This window comes from Columba livia, chromosome 2, assembly GCF_036013475.1.
Source record: "Columba livia isolate bColLiv1 breed racing homer chromosome 2, bColLiv1.pat.W.v2, whole genome shotgun sequence".
NCBI classification, from domain to species: Eukaryota; Metazoa; Chordata; class Aves; order Columbiformes; family Columbidae; genus Columba; species Columba livia.
Window position 1 is genome coordinate 67,249,017 of NC_088603.1, and position 19,843 is coordinate 67,268,859.

Genomic DNA, 19,843 nt, shown 5'->3' on the forward strand with positions numbered 1-19,843 from the left:
GTATGACTTCCTTATCAAGGAAAGTATTGCAAATATGCATACTCCTGGGCAAATCAAATACTGATAACACTCATATATAAAATGTACATTAGTTCAGCCAGAAGTCCATCACAGTAGTCCTGTGAATTATCATCAGTTTAGTAAATGAGATAGGGTGTGTAAATAGCTATTTAATTCACAAAATTTGGCCAGAACTATTTTCATTGCATGCACATATTTGATATTTTTAGCAGACACACGTTGTACTGAGGCACTGTGGTGGTGAGAGGCCAGTTCTTTCTGAATTGCTATTTATAGACTGGCCTGGAATGCTCACATGATGATATTGTTTGTAATCTTGGGTATTTATATTGCCAGCGATGCTATGGCAAAGAGCTTCTCAGTATTTCCATTATACAATTCTATTTCCAGGCTGTATACCTAGTGCCCAACATAAAGCTTGGAGACTGAGGATGTACTTCCTCTGCAAGTAGAATAAATGCTGTCTCCATATTTTTGAAAGAGCTGTGTGATTGTAATGGCTTGTATATTTCATTATCATGTTGCTACAACAAATATTAAAACACATGGAAGTTAAAACAGGATCTGAAAAGTGTCCGTGGAAAAATGGTCAGAGAATAGACAGAAAACTGAAACTTAAACATTGCAGTTTGTATGCAAGATCATTCTAGTATAGGGGAGTTTCAATCCAAAATGTCCAAGGTTGTGAGCTGGCTTAGTGAGACCCTGTTGAAAATTTGGGCCAAAATGAATGTTGGCAATATGTCAGCATTTTGTTTCAAAGTGTTCTTTAGTTTTATTAGCTTAGGTTCACTCTCGTTCTTTAGCACAGTGACTAAAAATAAAAACCCAAACGAACTTTATTTGAGGAGAGTAGAAAAGAAGGAGCAGAAAATAAGCTAGGAGGGAAAGAGTAACATTTATGTGTAGTTGTAATAAAATATGTCAAGGCAAAAAGTTGAAAACTTTTTTTTTTTTGGTCAGCTGCTTAGTGGAGTTTTTCTGTCTTCTACCTATTCTGTTATTTTTTACCCTCCTTTCTAAAATGGTTTGAATTGCTTACTTTTTACTTCTGGATATTGATCTTTGGCTAAGTGAGGTAAGGCTTCCCTGTGTTTTTCTTGTAAAGTATTCAGAGATTAATTTTGTATCTTCTGTATTTACTAACCTTTAGTTTTATTCTCTAATACCAGTTCGCCAGCTTCATTTACAAATTAGTGAGGGATGAAGAAGCAGCTATGTATAGCAAAGGGTACTTTTGTGCATTTAAATCTGGGCTTTACAAGCAAGTGAACCTGTTTCTTCTTAAGTTTAGTTTAAATTTTGAGGAATTGTACTGATCAGCTTTTGGATTTTGAACACTTTCTGTTTTAAATATTTATTTTTATTGCTATGTAATCTCAGTAACAATGAGAGGGAGGTTGTTTTTGTAAAGCTCCAAAAGCAGTTTCAAAAGCTCACCTGAATGAAAAAAAAAAGTACATTTACTAATAATATTACTTCTAAATTCTCAGTGCTCAAAATGTGTAGAATGAGTGTAGAATCTCACTCATGGTATACTGAGAGGAGTGTATTTTTACAACACTGAATAAATTGTCTTATGACAACAGCAAAATGTGATTCTTGAAAAAAAAAGATTTTATTTATTTATTTTTAATAAGGCAACACAGGCTTTTGCACTTGCCTTTGTGAAGATTTTTTCCTGACTATGGTTGCGCAGAGCAGCATCTTGATGCTCTGCTCCTGTTTGCTCAGCATCACACCGCTGCGACAGCGTTGCTTGTCAATGCAGGTCTTTAAGAGACTATTTTATGGTTACTCTTTGTGTGTCTCTTCAGTTAACAAAGAGAAGGGTGCTCCTCTGAAGCAGCAGAGCTTGTGCAGAGCACAAGTCCGCAGCGCTGTCACTGCGGGGTCCTGTGTTGAGATTCCATCCGAGGGGCTGTTGATGCATCCGTGGCTCTTTGTACCTCGCGCTGCACACGCAGGGACCTTTGCTCGCTTGTGCTCGTGCTGCTGCAGCTCGATCCTCTGAGGTAAAAGTTGGAGATCACGAGTACTGTCTATTTCTTCTGTCTACCTCTATGATACACAGGGAAATGACCACTGATTGTCATTTTCTTCTGTAAGGAAAAAAGAATCTTGCTCTACTACTTGCTCTCCTATTCTCCCCCTTCCCCATTCCCAAAAGGTTGAAGAATTTACTCATTATGCTTGAAATGTGGCTGAATTGGCCAGCAGTGTGCCCGGGTGGCCAAAAAGTCCAACAGCATCCTGGCTTGTATCAGGAATAGTGTGGCCAGCAGGACTAGAGAAGTGGTCATCCCCTGTATTTGATACTGGTGAGACCCCATGTTGAATCCTGTGTTCAGTTTGGGGCCCCTCACCTCGGGAAGGACATTGAGGTGCAAGTTCAGAGAAGGTCAATGAAGCTGGTGAGGGGTCTGGAGCACAAGTCTTGTGAGGAGCAGCTGAGGGAACTCAGGCTGTTTAGCCTGGAGAAAAGGAGGCTCAGGGGAGACCTTATCATCCTCTAGAACTACCTAAAAGGAGGTTGTAGCATGGAGGTTGTTGGTCTCTTCTCCTAAGTAACAAGTGATAGAACAAGAGGAAACGGCCTCGATTTGCACCAGGAAAGGTTCAGATTGGATATTAGGAAAAATTTCTTCATGGAAAGGGTTGTCAGGCAATGGAACAGGCTGCCCAGGGAAGTGGTTGAGTCACCATCCCTGCATGTGTTTAAAAGACACGTAGATGAGGTTTTTAGGGAGATGGTTTAGAGGTGGACTTGGCATTGTTAGGTTTACGGTTGGACTTGTTCTTAAAGATCTTTTCCAAACAAAATGATTCTGCGATTCCGAAGAATGAGTCCATTTTAGAAAAGGATATAAGTGTTGAATCTTTACTAACAAAGGACAGGATTTGATAAGACTTGTCATTGTACAAAGGAGGCCCTACCTCCCTCTCTCCCTCCCAAAGGGGTAGTATGCTATTAATGATTTTTCAGATTGGCAGGCTGGGGTTGCATTTGATTTGATGTATGCAATGTTATCTTCCAGAGATTTTTTTTGAATGAGAGAGGATTTAGAAAATACATGGTGCTTCCTGCAGCGCTCTATAAAAATTATCTCTATTTCTAGTTGCCTGAGAGTCAAGAGTTACTGTTCTCATAGTAACTAGTTATCCTGTATCCTAAATATCTTGATATAGATTAGTCTAAAAAAGGACCATTTGGAAAAGCTTTCTGAAGCTTTTATATATCCTTATTCTGTTCAGTTAACTTATTTTTGGCTTAGTTTGACAGTAATTTTTATACAACTTGATGTAGGAAAGACATTATGAAATAATTGCTTTTCTGCTTCTCTGTTGATTAATTATTTCCAGGTGTTGCACAGAGGAGTAGGTACAGGTGTGGTAAGTAAGACTTGCAGAGAACATTCATTTTTGTGGGAGGTAGCACAAGGTACATTAAGTATAGAAACAGAATTGCAGTCCCAAAATGTAGCTGCTCAGTTTATAGTATAGTAATGACGATGGAAAGACGCGTATGTATTTGAAGGGAGGTTTTGTGTGTGTTACATTTATCTTAGTCCTCAGTCTTTAGAATGTGACAGAGAGAAAAGCTAAGATGCCTGTAGTATTTTCTCTTGCAATCTATTGAGAGGACAGCTGCGAGTAAAGCAACTATATTTAGTCCTTTAGATTATGAAGCAAAAATACTGTCCTCAGCCTTGCTTTTTTTCCTGGATTATTATTTCTTGAATGTAGCTTTTAAACTGGATTATGCTAGAAACCTGTTTGTAACTTTTTTTTAAGTATTACTGAATATTGCTTTATGTCCCAAGGTTTAGATTTGATTGTGCAGACAGGTCCTAAGGTGGAAGAATATTTTTGCTGTATTTCAGAACTCTCTGCTGTCATTTTGGTTTTGGACTTACATATCACATTTTTTCAAAGTGCTGCGTTTTTTAATCTGCTACTTTTTTTCTGAAACAATGGTAAATGGTGTGTTAGCAATGGCATCATCATTTCAGATAATTGGAGATAGCTGATCAAGGGCTTCTGCAGTTAACTTAGCAATACTGTTAATTTAGTTTAAAAATATGTGTCTAGGAAAATTATTTATAGCACCTCTGAGAGTGAGACGTCATTATTTTCTGCAATGCTTTTCAGTAATTCCTATGTGAATGGTATTGAGTGGATAGCTGAGCTAAGGGCTTGCACACAATTTTGTTTCCTTTGAAAGGGCCATATTCTTTCTGCAAGTTTCCTTAGCCTCTGTGTAAAGACATTTCTGGAAGATTCAAGACTAAATAATTTACAGGTTGCAATGAGTTACTTTCAGCTAACAAGCAACTGATATCTGTACTTCAAGTGTTTTGGAAGGAAAGAAGCAAGTTACAACCCACAGCCTGTAACTTTTGATTTCTCTTGGTTAATAAAAATCACAGACTCAGTAGAGATGAGCCACGTGTCCATTTAGGATCTTCCCCCCTGCCCCTGCACACCTCATGTGGAGTCCTGAAGATATGTTTGAAGATCTGGTATTTTCTTTTATAAATTAACTGGGGAAGGGGTGAAGACTGGTATGACAGAATATATTGGCAGCACTAGGCTGCTGCTGCTGTTGTTAGAGTGTGGCAGCTACACAAAGTTGTAGGTTCAGGTGGGTTGTGGCTGGCTGATAAGAGTGCATGAAACTCACTGTGAAACACAAAGCTCTTCTGACCTTATGTACCCAGCCATGGTTTCTGGACTCTGTGTTCTCAGGAGAATCATCTTGGAATGATGCTTGTTCAAGGGAAACATCAGCTTAGTGCTCAGCAAGTGGGTGAAGAATGTCAAGGGACTCTTAGGACTTAACTGGGAAAGCACATTGAGAAAGAACAGGGAACGAGGGAGGAGCTTTATGTCTTTTTGCAGCTGCAAAGTGATCTTGACCGCTGTGTTTAATTCTGGCCCTCTTGTCTCAAAAAGGGGAGCTGGAACTAGGAAGAAGTAGAGGATGGCAGTAAGGGTGCAGGGCTTCTTACAGACCACTTTTACATGAGGAACCAGGAAAAAAGTCAGAAATTCTTTGTTCTGGAAGTCAGAAATTCTTTGTTCTGGAAGAAGACAGCTGGGGAAGGGGAAAGGGCTATGGTTAGAGATCTGTACACCCATGAACAGCAGGAGGAATTATTTACTTACAGGAACTGTGGGACTTTACCTGAAATTTTCAGGAAGTGGGTTCAGAACAAATACAAAATTGATTAAAGGGCCTGGTGACTGTCAGAGGTGGGATTTGCCTGTTCTGTAATATGCCCATGGCCCAGCAGTCAGTGCAGCTTCACCTGTCTCTCCCTGGGTTCATGTTCCAAATTGCACATTGACATTTACTGTGCACATTCCCTGCATTGGTACAGATGGTTGCTGGTTCTGTAAACTAAATTGATGAAGATAATTTTTAAAATAAAGAATGGCAAAGCAAACTAATGCTCTCCCTTCACACTCCAACCCGCCTTTGCTCTGTAATTATCTGGCAGGGGCACAGATAATTGTGACAGACTGTGGCATGGAGCTGCGAACAAGAGCAAGAGAAGAGCAGAAACTTCTTAAACTGGCTGTGCCTCTTGAACAATTACAGTGGAATATCCTTAGGGCAATTGTTGCCAATGTCTGTTGGTCTGAAGCTTGTTCTTCTGCAGACCTGAAAGAGTGTACACTCTTAAAACACTACCTGTTTTTCCTCCTCCCCCATCCCACACAGAGATAAAACTATTTCACCTGCAGCCTAATTAAAGATACAACCTCTGCTTTCAAAGTTTTCTTTTCTCTGTTTCTGAGATGTTCTCAGAAAGAATTTGCTAGCTGAAGTACTTCTTCAGCTTTCAAAAATTTAGCATTTTCTACGTTTCTTGCCTCCTTTGTTCTTTCTGATCTCTAATGCAAACTGAAATTTGTTGTAGTTCATCCTTAGGTAGGGGTTCTTCAAGAGTACTGTATGAATATAGCAGAGAGTAGATAGAATTATGCTTTCTGTGCAAAAATGTGTACTTTTGTAGAAACAAAAATGTTTTCCGAACTGTTTAAATGTCAGTGTTGCTTCCTAAGCAGAGCAACACAAATACAACAGAGGAACTTTGCCATTCTAAAAGATACTTGGTAGAACCTTGTTTGGAATATTCTGTATGTTTCAGATACACTATGTTTAAGAAATACGAATTCACACTGATCTGAAGTTAAGATGGCTAGAGGACTGCAGGACCTACATAGAATGGTACATAGAGCTAGGAGGGGAGTGTAACACATGAGATTATATGCACAAAACTAAACTGGATTGAAGTGTTAAATTACAGGACAATGTTGGTAACAAGAACAAACACATGAGATTAGATTTCATCAATATCAAAAATCATAAAAGCTTTCTGGACAGCAGGAGAACAAATAGCCTTTTATGAAGCAGAATAACATAACTGTCCTTGAGTTGTTCAGGCTCCGTTTCAAAAGACTTCATGACGTGATTGCTTGTGAACCCCCTTTAACTGCCAGAGCAAACTAAAAATTGCTACTCTGGTGTTAATGTAATACCATCCCAGCTTGTTCACTGAAAATTAACTGGTGAAATCTGGATGCCAGTCCTTGCCTGATAAGGTCACTTGATGGGCACAATGAATAACATTCTTCACAACAGAATCACTGTATCTTTTGGGGGATGTGGAGAAATGTCAGGCATAAAAAACAGGTGCTAAACCCCACTGAAGATTGCTGGATTGCCACAAATTTTATATTTCATGTTGAAAATTTATTTCTGTGAAACTGATATATATGGGTTGGTGTGGGGAACACATCACCTAAGGATGTTTTTCATGGACTTTATTAAATTGACACAAGTGTGGGATGATAGTAATGGTTACAAATTCCTGAATCACAAATCTCGCAGGTAATCTCATTTACTCATTTAATAGTGTTCATGCTACTATGCTATGCCACAATATCTTTTAAAAAAATTGATTTTAGCATTTTTCACAGAAGGGTTGATGTTGGCAAGGACATCTGGAGGTCACCTCGTCCAACCCTGCTGCTCAAGCTGGGCCACTTAGAACAGGTGGTCCAGGACCATGTTCAGATGGCTTTTGAATATCTCCAAGGAGGAAGAGTCCACAACCTCTCTGAGCAACCTGTGCCAGTGCTCAGTCACCCTTACAGTGAAAAAGTGTTTCCTGATGTTCGGAGGGTACCTCCTGTCTCTCAGTTTGTACCCGTTGCCTCTGGTCCTGTCAGTGGGCACCACTGAAAGGAGCCTGGCTCTCTCCTCTTTGCACCTTCCCTTCAGGCATTCATAAACATTGATAAGATCTCCCATGAACCTTCTCCAGGCTGAACAGTCAGAGCTCACTCAGCCTCTCCTCACAGGAGAGATGCTCCATCCCTAATTTTTCACTTGTTTTTGTTTTTTTTCCTGGTCCTATTTTTCTCCAGCGTATAAAGCAGGGTTTCCTTAAGAACGTGAGTTGTACCATTTAGGATTTAATTAGACCTAGAAAAAGGATTTACTTAATACTGGATTCAAATATCATTTGGGTTTTTTAGTCTGTGATCTATTAAGGTCATGTATTCTAGTCATAAAATGATCCTTTTTTTTTTTTTTTTTAGCCCTGCAGAGATGTTAGACTGTTACTGTTTCTCCAGGTCTAAGTATTTTCTACATTGTACATAAGTGGTGTGTGCTTCATTTTTCAGTCCAGGAAAATTTAGGGATGTTGTTCATTTTTTCACAGTGCTAGTTGTAGTGGTTACATAAAAGTCTACAGTGTTTGTCACTCCTCTCATTTATGTCTTACCATGTGGCAGGTACTGAAGAGATGGTTGTCGTTACTACCAGGTGCACCTTATTACATACATAACATAGTGCCTGCTAGAGAAGTCTTGCATGCAAGCTTTGCTGTAAAAAAGTAAATGTTTTTGGCTCAGAATAACCTAACGTTTATACAAATTGTCACAAACTCGCAGCTCACTGGGGAAGGGGAGCCTGGTAAACTTTGGTCTCACCTCCCCTGTTGTATAGGATGTCTTCTCTGTCAAGGTATGCAGCCCAATAACTCGATTACCCCTCTGGTGTCTACCAGAACAGCGTCTAACCTCTGTCTGAAGCCCTCAAATGGAAAATCTGCAAGTGCCGTTGCAGTTGCCACCATTCTCTGCTGGAAATTATCAATTCTCAGATCCTAGAAATGAGTTCAGGTTGTTGTGCCTTTCCCTGCCAGGGTCAGTAACTTAGTGCTTCATGTCTTCTCTTGTGAAGATTGTCTGCTGCCTTGGCAGTTGTTCTCTTTTCGTCAACTGATAAACTTGGAACACACACTGTGAAGAATTTTTCTAGCCTTTGGGTAACTTTTATGGTTCTTTTCATGGCATGCTAGGTTACTAGAGCTAACTGCCTAAGCTTTGTAGAGATCAGTGAAAAGATCTCTAGAGATCTCACTTGTATGAGCGCTGTACAAGAATTAAGTCTCCTCAGTACTTTTAGGACCAACAGGTTCTGCAGCAACTCAGGAGACTGTATTCCCTTTGTCTATTTATGCAGAGTTGATTTGAGTTTACATTCTTGGTATATTGTTCCACACAATAAACCTTTTTTATCCTGTGAATCATCATCATCTTTCTCTGCATAGTGTCCTCTTTCTGGCAAATGGGTGTTAATGCTGTCTGTTAAAGCAAATAATGTAATCTCAAAGTCACCAAAAGAAGCTGCTGTTGCAGCCAGCTGAGGTAGACTTTCTGCTGCAAAATGTTCTTAGTGAAATGATGGAAATTGCTATGCTGATGTGTATTGTCATCAAACCCGAGGAAAGTTTTAATTTTGCATACAAATTAATAAACAGTATTTTCTTTCTGATAAGTTCGTTTAATATTCATGTCACTAAAAACACATGCTAGGATGAAACAAAAATAGTAATTTGTGAATTTTGCTGAATCTCAGATAGCATTCCTTAAATGTAACTATAGTATGAAAAAGTTAACATACATTTGCAGAGCTGTGTGAAAGGAAGAAGTGTCAAGGCCGATTAACATCAGTCTTGAAATCTCATTAGTAACATAAAATAGATTAAATTTGAATGATTATTTTTTTTTTTTTTCCTGTTGTGGTAAGGGGATGTGGCAGTGAGACATGTGGTTTCTTGTCTGTTGTCCAGCTTGAACACACAGTCAGGGCTGCTACACGCGTATCTGCAGAAACTTCTCAAATATATCCTTCTTCTGATTGAATAAGAAGGAATATGTTTACCTCCCAGTGAAAAGAGTGATATTTTCCTGTTTTCCATTTGCTGAGGAAAGTAAGGTGTTACAACCAAGGCTCAAATCCAGTTACACAGTTAACACTTAGGGTTTAGTTCTTTCCGGTAGATAGTCTTTCCACTGACTAGATATCTTCTGTATTGGTCTGAAGCAACAAAGCTGCTAATTGCCACTTATATCTTTGTAGCAAATTGTAATGCTTGAGTTTTGAACTGGCAAACTAACAAATTCAAATTTAATTTATTAAATGCTATGTTGCTTATCAAATTTCCTTCATGTGCCTTTGAAGGTCATCTGTCTTGCAATAAATGCTGTATATAGTGATAACATAGCAGTATTTTTTCAGATAGCTTTGAGCACTACCTGCACAAGGGGTATGCCTTCGGTGCAGCCTAGTGTTTTGAGTGTTCTTAGAGGCAGCATTTCTGAAGGAATTTCAAAGGAGCAGTAGCGTTGAAAGGGAACATTTCCCACGGACATTGGAGACCTATGAGGTAGTTAATAGCCCAAGTGACTGGTTGGGTGTGAGAGTCTTAACAGTTTGTGCACAGAGTGAAAATGCCAGTTAATGCTTGGGGTATTTTTCTCCTCGAGAGCACTAGTAATAAGTGCAACAGAATAGTATTATAACAATGGGTGGCTAATAAATGCCACAGTAATTTTATTAACATTTCTAGAATGTGTTTCCACCTACTTTACAGAACTATAGTATGTTTGCCCTTACATCAGTTTCATTGGATTCAGGTTAAAAATCATTCATGACTAGTCTTGAGAGCTAATAAATCTTGGGTTCTGAGACTGATTTCTTTTTCCCTTCCCTGTTTTCCTCATCCTGATTAGTTAGTAAAAATCTCTTTATTCAGATTCTCTAATATTCAGTTTTAATGAAAAGGAGGGAAAAATAATCCATTTTAAAAGGGTCAGGACTACATGGTAGCATAACTGCTACTATAGTTGTGATTGTGGTTATGTTGTACTTCTACTAGGTGTAGCAAGTTTTCATTGCAATAACTAGAGTCTTGGATAAGTTTTGAATTAGTATGATTAAAGACTTGTGGAAAATAGATTATTTACCATGGTAGGTTCTGGATGGGGTCTCAGCAGTCAGGATTGACTTAGAGCTCTTTTATTGCAGAGCCGAACAAAAATTTTAGTCAGTTTTTGCCTTTTCAGTAACACTGAGCGAATTAACCGAAATGAGATTATTTTATTTTTTTTTTTTTTTTTTTTTAAAGCTTGTTTTATGTGGGTGAGTAGACATATGTATATCTGTATTAGTGAACTTTCTAGCGAAGTGATTAAGCCTTCTGTGTATGGGTGGTGACTCTTCTCCTAAGCTGATTGCTGTTTGCAAAGTGGCGTGCTGCTGCATGTAGGACAAGTATCAGCCCTTTTTCGGGCTGTCAGTAGTAGTTGTTTTTACATGAACAACAAGGCTCCTGTGTAAAGATTAGAACTGTTTGAACTTCACATCAACAAATAGCTGGCATTGGAATAATAATGCCTTGGGCAGTAAAAGTAGTCAGAACTCAGGTTTGAAGGTAAGATAGGGACTGGTGGTGTCATTTTCTGTTTTCCAACTTGTACATGTCAGAATATAACGACTTTAACTTGCTTTGAGTTTGTGTTGGTTTCATAACCTGTGGTGCCTTTTTTTTGTCTTTTGATCGTTCATCACTGTTGTAGTGAATGAGGTTTAAATGAGGTTTAAGTTCTTGGAATGAAACCCTATTATGGTGGAATATCCAGGCATTTTCTAGGTTTCTTTTGTGTCATGGATGTCACTCTGCTACTGTAATGTCTATTTTGTTTAACTTGCACTGCAGTATTTGTCATTTTGATCTCAGTGTCTGGCGTGTGATAGGTTTGCAGTAGTAGCGCAGCTTCTTGATACAGTGTTTCCATAAAGCCTGGGAGAGCAACCTGTTTTTACTATATGCGTCTCTTAGTGTTTCTGATTATGATTAGCTAATACCTTATGCAGGCACTTGCTCAAATTGCTTTACTTGCTAAAATGTTTTTCTTTTGCTGGTCTTCAAAGCATTATTTTGTCTATAGACCAAGACTTTTGCTGAGTAGGATTAAGCAGAAGCAGGGCATGTGCTGCCCACCTTATGCAGGAATATAAAATAACTCATATTTGTGTATGTATGTGTGCTCATGCAGTATGTCAAGTAACTCTTCCAGGAATCCTAGTATTGAATGGTGGTGCCAGCTTCATGAGGTACCAGCTACATGAGGTAACTCAGCCAAGCACAGAGGTGGGACACTGTTCCCTTTAAGGGCATTGCCCCTGCCATTTCCTTTAGTCCACCTCTGCATTTAGAAAAAGAAGGGGAAAATAGATGTCCTTTATATGTGTTCGTTGTAGAGAAAATGGTGTGCTGCCAGTAGTTTGCAGTACACAATTATCTGAAACTGTTACTGTGGCAGACTATGATCTTTTTCTAGACAGATGCTTTTCTTAAGTAGCACATTGTCCATTAATAAAATACAGATGTGCTTTTTAAAATGCTTGTTGTGAAGCCTGCACGTAACAGCCTGCAGCAATAAACTGTGAGACAAGGAAAGGTCCTAGAGCGTGTGATCTTACTATGAAAGGTAGGAGAAACGTCATCTCTTTGCTTCTACATAATTTACATTGTTTGCAGTTAGGAATGCTGAATGTCTGCTGTCTCTGTTGCAGCCAGTCTGAAACCCCTGTATATGTGGTTAAACAAGCAATGCAGTTACTTCCATCCAGTAAAGCAAGGTGCGCTTGTTATGATGGTCCTACCACTGGTTTGTTCTCTTGTGCTCTGCCCTTGAGTGAGGCAAATGCACCCTGCTTGTGATATTCTCAACCTGAGTTGTAAAGCAGCCTTTAAAAAAAACAAACCAACAACAAACAAAAAAACTCAAAAAATACTGTTGGGCTCTTTGTATGCCAGCACTTCCTGTCTAGTGGAATGTGAAAAAATAATCTATCAGGATGATCTTTTAAACTTGTTCAACTTTATGCTTACATGGGAAAGAAGGAAGACCGTTTTTTCAACTTATCGTATAGAAACCTGAAGACTTCTCTCCCTTTTCTAGTATATTGGCTGTTGCTTGTAATAATTCTTTTGTTGAGTGATCCTGAATACATCAATGATTGTGTAGACACTACATGCAAACACTTAATTATATATTTGGGAAAACAGTAGGTACCGTGAATTTGCTGTGGTTGCATGTGTGATGAGAATAAAAAGGTATTTCAGACTCAGTGTCTTAGATGATGGTTTCTGGTGTAGTCAGCTTTGAAGAGCAAGCTGCAGAGCCATGTGGTTCGTTTATCATCTGCTACGGATACTATGTGTTGTTACTTAACATAACTGGTTATGATTGCTTTGTTTTCATTGACTGGTTGTGAGAAAGGAAAAGAATCCACTGAATACTTTCCAAAATGTGAAATCATTATAGTACAATTGTGATGTACTTTTCTTCTTAGCGCAGCCGAATTGTAGATGAATTGGGCTGTGTGGATGTTGTTCTGAAGAATCTAAGACCTGTTTTTCAAAGTTGCCTTGTTCCTCTGTCTCTTTCAATGTGGAGTACCTGGTTTTACACCTATATTCTCATTTTCAAACATATCTTGTCCCTGCTGAAGGTGACGTTCTTGACTGGGGCTGGGTGGGGTGACAAAACCTCATCATATGGAATGGGGAGAGAAAAACAATTCCTTCAAGTTTTTTGATGTACAGAATGTTTTTCCTTCTGGTAGAAGTGACGTTTGGTTCAGAGTGCTGACAACACTCTCTAAGGGACGAAAAACTGATGTAGTTCTGAAAATGATTAAGATGACAGTATCATGTACTTCTGGATGCTCATAGTGCAAGTGTGTCTTCTGTTGCTTCCTATTGCACGGGCCTAGTTTTCTAGTCAAAATATCTACCTTTTATATGACAAAGTGAGACCCCTCTGAAATAGTTTAGGTCAGGGGCATCAAACTAATTTTCATGGAGGGCCACATCAGCCTCGCAGTTGCCTTCAAAGGGCCAAATGTAATTTCAGGACTGTATAAATGTAACAACTTCTACATTTATACAGTCCTAAAATTACATCCGACCCTTTGAAGGCAAACACGATGTTGATGTGGCCCCGATGAAAATGAGTTTGACACCTCTGGGCATAGGTGGTTAAAGAAGAAACAACCTTTGCTGTTAAACTACTAGCAGAGTGTACTCCTCTCATGGTGTGCTGTCCCAGGCAGTGGGCTGATGGCAGAGAGAAAATGTGGATGCAGTCAGGAAGGCTTATCATTCATGTGCTGGCATAGAGCATGAGAACTGACATTTTGTGAATCACTTCTCAGCATATGTCAGAAGTTTTGAGTTTAGTTTTAGCAAGAGACAGGAGGAAAAAAAAGGTTGCATTAGTACAAAGCTTTCTAGAAATTGGTTTTCTCCATCTGGATAAAAATTTGAGGTAGCTACACACTCTGTGATCTTGATGTGCGTTACCGAAGCAGGACAGGAGAAGCTTACTACTGCTGTGAAAGATAAAGCCTGAGTAGATACCCTCAGCAGGCATACTGCTCAATAAAGTTAGAAAATTATTCTACTGGTATTTTACTAATGTCATGATGGCTTAAGGAGAAAGGCAGGAGGAAGTTCAGTAGCTCAGTGGGCTTTGTGGTCACTGAAATTCATACTTTTCCTCTGACCTGTGAGAATATTTTTCAGGCTCTTGGCAGTATTTGCTTTGGTTTTGAGTTCTAGGCATATGAGAAAATTCATCTTCCATCTGGGTGTGCAGATGGAAGATGCTGTTCATCACGTTAGACCAAAATCTGCTGTTGTCCAGTTGCATTACAGGGTTAGGTAACTCAGTGATAATTTTCTGAAGTGTACCAGCTGTCCACATTAGAGGAGATCTTGTCCTTCAAAAGGTAGAGTTGCTTGTTGCCATTGGCACCGCGGGTGATCTGATATGGAAGTAAAAAATCTGAGAAATGAAAATTCACAAAGCAAAACAAAAAACTGTGAAAAACAGATTGAGACTAATGCAGGTTTTATAGAAATCGTCTAATTTGCTACAGATGTGACTTCTGGTAAACGGTAAACAGTTCTTTATTAGTATGTGTCCTTTGATTGAAGAAAATATTTCTGAGTGTCTCCATCTGAATCGCTGCCAGGACAATGGTTACAGTGGGATGTTTGGCTGGAATTTCCAAATAACTTAAATTCTCTCCTGTGAGCCAATATAGCTGACTTATTCCAGAGACGCTTGATCCTATTGCTGCTGCTGATGCTCGCAGGTGACTTGTGGCATTGCTAGTTTGGTCTTAATAGCTGAAGAGTTTGGAGCAGTAGGATGTGACATACAGTACGGAGCTTTATCTTCTTGTGTTTTGAAATCCAGGAGATGAATGATGAACGTCTTGCTTCCAAGTCGAAAGTTCTGCTGTCCAGCAGTGGTTTAATAAGTCACTATTATGCTTTTCTTAAAATGAGCATCAGAGGGAAATAAGAGGAAACTTCCTAAAAGGTGGTGGCTTACATTGCTTAAGTAAATATCTTAAGAAATACGTCAAGCAATGTATTTATTTCAGTGATGTTCTTTCTGTACCTTTTCCAATAGGGCTTATGAGAATGATCTCAGAGAAAACAAAAACAAAACAACCCCCCAAACAGTTGATAAACTTTCTGTTGGTTTTTATTTCAATTAAACTCTTCTCAGGAATTTCCTAGGGAAGCTGATGTATTCTGGAGTGATTTTTCAAGATATGATTGTATTCAAAAGCTTTCCAAAAAACCTTGGATGACTTCCTTCAATAGGAACTTCTCTTCCAAGTAGCAACTGGAAGTTTAGAGCTGGTCTGGGACTTTGGCTAGACAAGCTGATAATGTTGGACTTTAATCATATCTGAAAATTGACTGAAGTGAAAAATACTCAAGGTACAGCTAAATATATTTTTTCATTTAGATAACAGTGCATCTTGCACAAGTTCTGAGCCACCTGGACATGAGCTAGCAAAGAACTGAGCCTGTGTGGCCACTGTTAATGAAAGGGTAAAGCTGCAAAGAGTGGTTTGGCTCAAAGACAAAGTGTGTTCGCATTATACCAGTACCGTGCACCAACTATGGAACTTATGGTTTACACAGACATGTCATCTAAGGTACGAGCTGAGAGTAGGCAGAAAAGATTGCGTAAGGTGTGTTTGTGGATTTGCATCTCTTCAGCTTTTTTTGCTGAGCCGTTGTATTGTGGGTTTCTAAGAAAACTGGTCAAAGTGGTTTGTTTTTTCACCCCCTCCACTTTGTGGAGTTGCTATATGTAGTCTAGTGGATGAGAGCATGGCTCAGTTCCATGAGTTTCTGCACTGAGACTATAGTCTCTTGATATCTTTGAATTTTGTATAGTGTGTCTGTTGCTGGAGACCCTTCACCCATATCTGTGTCTTATAAACCTTACTAAGTTCCCTGCTTGTGCTGTTTTGTCTTTAGACCTTTCTGGTTGTGCTTTTTTTCCCTTAATCCACATTTATATGCTCTTTTTTCTTGATGTGAAGAGCAAGTAGAAATTCGCTCTGTGTATCACTTTGCGTTTATTTCAATACGTAATGTAAACATATGCCTAAGGTTGTAGTTTTCATGAATGGCCTAAGTTAGTCTAATGTGCTACATATTTTTACCTCCTCTCTTGCACTGGCATTAGCGAGCACAGGGCTGCACAGTGAGACAGGGCATCAATCTCACCCCTCCAAAAAACTCCAAACTAATTTAATTTATGATGTAGCCATATGGCTGCCAGCATGAACATAAAAGCATTTAAGGACAAGCCAAAGTACTTTGAGCTGGTGTCTGTAGTTTGGGGGTTTGTCATCTCTCTTTTATTTCTGACAGCAGAATTGATGTGAAGGGTAATGGTTTTCTTGCATTGGCTTCCTGTACTCTGTGTAGGCTTTCTGTGGCTAGGGAAAACATAGGTTTATTTTTCTTCACTCTTCTATAATCTCTACAAGAAACATTTGTTGGATTCTTACCTTGGTCTTGCATATGTAGCACTGCTGAGGTTAGTGGGGCTTTACCCTGGCACCTTGGCCTGCCAGTTTGCGGGTTTGGTTTGTTTGTCACAAAAGGTGGGTTGTGTTTTGACTTCCACAACAAACCAGGTGCTTTTCTTCCTTCTGGAACTCAGTGCTGTTAGATTTTTTTTTAATTATTATTATTATTTTTTTTTAATACCTATAATGGAAAATGTCAGATTCCTTATGTTTACTGTGGGGCTGTATTAGTAATTAAATAATTACTGGTTAAAAATCTGTGGTGTGTCATATAAATATTTTCTGGTTATACTTAAATACATCGTGGGTTACAAAAAAGTTCAGATTGCAGTAATAATGTATACTGACATTATTTCTTTTCTTTTTCTTTGCTCCCTTCCATTTATGTGAATGGTGTACTCATGCTTCTCATCATCATTGCTGATTTTTTTTGCTGATCATCTAGAAAACCACCTAAGGTGAGTATTTTGTCTCTTCTTGCATATGTGCCTACTTGAAAACATTGAGCCGTTCTAAAGTGTTGGGCATGTTGCCGTAGTAATGTGATCAATACAACTTTGGTAAAGGAAAATACATTTACAAAAAATCTATTCCTTATACATCAAAGTTAAAGACTTCAGAATTCTAGAAGAATACATTTTAATTCAACTGACATGCAGACAAGGCCCATGACTTGTTAAAGCTGTGACCAGGACAAGCCATGATTTTAATGCATTCATAAAAACATTTGAAACAGTAAATAATAACTATTGTGTGTAAAAACATTTTGTTGCAGATAATTCTGCTTAAAAGCTAAAATACTGTTTTTAAAAGCTGGCGAAATATGTCTAGTAAGAAACAAACTGTTCTTGTTTGTAACTGATGATATTCATGAATTAATAATTTCTGTAAAAGTGGCCAAACTGCACTGGAATTAATCTAGAAAAAATGATCTATGTTCTTTGTAATGCAGGGGAAGGGAGGGAGAATGGGTGTTGTGTACCTGTTGGGATAGAGAAGCAGCCCTGCTGGGATGACAAATGCAGTATTGGTACAAGGCTGGTAGCAATGATAAGGGAAAAGGATTGTGTGAACTGTGTCTTGCCAGCACATGCAAAACACTGCATTGGTATTTCATTTCAGCAATTCAGTTATAATTTTGTCCTTTCTGTTGGATGATACTTTCTACAGCAGAGAGCTGTAATTAGATGTGAATTAGCTTTTATTTTATATTATCCTGTTTGATTTGTAGATTTTCAAGAAACAGTGTATGCAAGTCTGATGTGGCTTCTGCACGTGTAGCAGAACATTCTGTAGGCCTTCTGGAAACAGAAATTGGGATGGATATTGATCTGTATGTCTGGCTTGTATGAATACTTGTGGACCTCATGGTTCACACAGCTGTTATGTGTGCATGCATATATATATAAAAAAAATTAAATAGGTATTGTTTTGGTTAGTATTTTAAGTGCCAGAAGAAAACCTCTCAGTAAGTGACTTATATTATTCACAATAGGCAGGGAAGAATGGACCGACCTATTTTAACGTGAACCGAAATAACTATATTTGAAAAAATGAAACAAAAATATGTAGTTTAAGATCACAGCAGGTCAAAATTAATAACACTGATACTACAGTTTAAAATGGTATGCTGTATGGATTTATTTTCACCACCACTACTGAATGATTGAGTTTCTTAAAATGATAGACTTGCTTTTTAGTTTCTCAATATTTTTGAAAGCATTTAATAAAGTTCTTCATCCGTCCCAGTTAACGTATTTAAGAGTTTGGCTATTCTTAATGGAATTTTAAAAAGCAAAATAGCCTCTTTCTTTCTGTTGTTGTATTATAATTTCACAAAAACTGTTTTTCAAGAGCCTCCATTTTCTGTAGTACATCATTCATATTCCATTATAGGCAGATGATGTTATTCTTAACATTATGTAACAGCTTAATTATGGCCTTGCATTTCTTTGACAAAAACATAACAGCTGCACGCTTGTGCATATATGCCACATTATTCTTAGGTATAGTTAGATGGTCATTAATATCTTTGAGCTATAACGCTGGAACTTACAATGTTGTGTGAAATGTTTATCAGTTTTGAGACAGGAGGAGGATCTTGCCATCAGTGGAAATAGGCTTTGTGAATTTGTAGAGAGGTGATGTGAGATTTGGATGTTTCTTGATTCATACAGTTTTTAGGGTACTGCACAGTTGATCATCTTCAAATTAGTTTTTTTTAAAATGAAAATCATAAATATTGGAAGTTTCTTTAATGACCTATTTTATCATCAGCTGTGGATGAATTGTGATCCCAGTTCAACTTGGTAGCTCGGAAGCTGTGGTTGCAAAAGTGATATAAGGATATTAGGGTGTTTTGCGATTTCTACAAATGTTGCATGCAAGTATATTACTAATCTTGGTTTTTTAGTGTAATTTTGTGACAAAGATAAAACGGCCGTTCTGAGCTATGTGAGCTGTGCCTTAGGCCACCTTCAGATTTTCTGACCACGCTTCTTTAGGGCTGGGGTAGGTCTTGTGTTTGTCAAACAGTGACCAACTCTCTGTTTTTTTTTTTCTGTTCTGTAATGGCTTCCATTTACATTCAGCTTACTGGTGTCAACTTTGTTTGCCATTTCCTAATGTATCTCCTTTACCACTAATGTCCATCAGCGGCTGTAGTAGGGATGTAGGACCAGCTGCCTGGTGAATGAGCACTTCCTTTTCTCAGTTCTCCCTTGCTTGTCGTCTTAGCAACCAGGCAGCCCTGTAAGTCACCCTACGTGTCAGACTGATGGCTTCATTCAGATTCATGTGACCAACATCTACACCTGCCCAGCAGAACTTTTTTCTTTAAAAAAAAAAAAAAATAATAAATCATTAATTGGCCATCTGTTGGGCAGGTGGAAATTGCTATTAAGTGTTAGCTATGCATTTACAATATTTTATAGCTTCATAGACAGTTTTTTAGGGATTATGTTCAGTATGGGTAATGCATTGCTAAATGCTGGAAGCCCAGACTCTGCCTACTCTATACTGAGGGTTAGGCTTCAAAATAATTAATATGGATGTGAAATTAGACTCCTTTCCAAACTAATTATGTCATTTGGCTTAATCTGGCAGGGTGTTAATATTGGATATGGTACTCATTACCTGTAAGTAGTTCCCGTAAGTGTACTTGCATGTGTAAACTCTTAAAATTATTTATTCTTGAAGCCATTGATTAGGGGTTTTAATAAAAACGAGTTCTGCAGAATATTGTTTTGGCTGTTTAAAATGTGAATACCCCTTGGCTTTCTTTTCTGATTCTTTGAGAAGTTACTGCTGCGTAGCAGTCAGACACAGTGGCACTTCTAGTTTAAAATCTGGAGTCTCATTTTAAACCACAGGTACAGGTGAACTTGAGGCAGGACTCCAGATCTGCATCACTGTTTGTTTTGCTGTGGAAGCCATAACTTCTAGCTGCCCGGTTAGCAAAATAGTAACCCAAAACTGTCTTAAACTGCTATAGGTGTTTTCTGAAGAAATCTGAATAAAGCCTCGTATCTTTTCTTA

General features: G+C 38.4%; 1 protein-coding gene across 10 annotated transcripts in view; it reads left to right on the forward strand.

Moving 5' to 3' along the window:
* The window catches only part of KIF13A (kinesin family member 13A), a 116,358-nt gene that overhangs the window by 28,067 nt on the left and 68,448 nt on the right, over positions 1 to 19,843 (forward strand). For all 10 annotated transcript variants that reach the window (XM_065052319.1, XM_065052321.1, XM_065052320.1 and 7 more), the window contains one exon: positions 16,752 to 16,764. In XM_065052319.1, the coding sequence (XP_064908391.1) occupies positions 16,752 to 16,764 (13 nt within the window). The remainder of the gene's footprint in view (positions 1 to 16,751; positions 16,765 to 19,843) is intronic.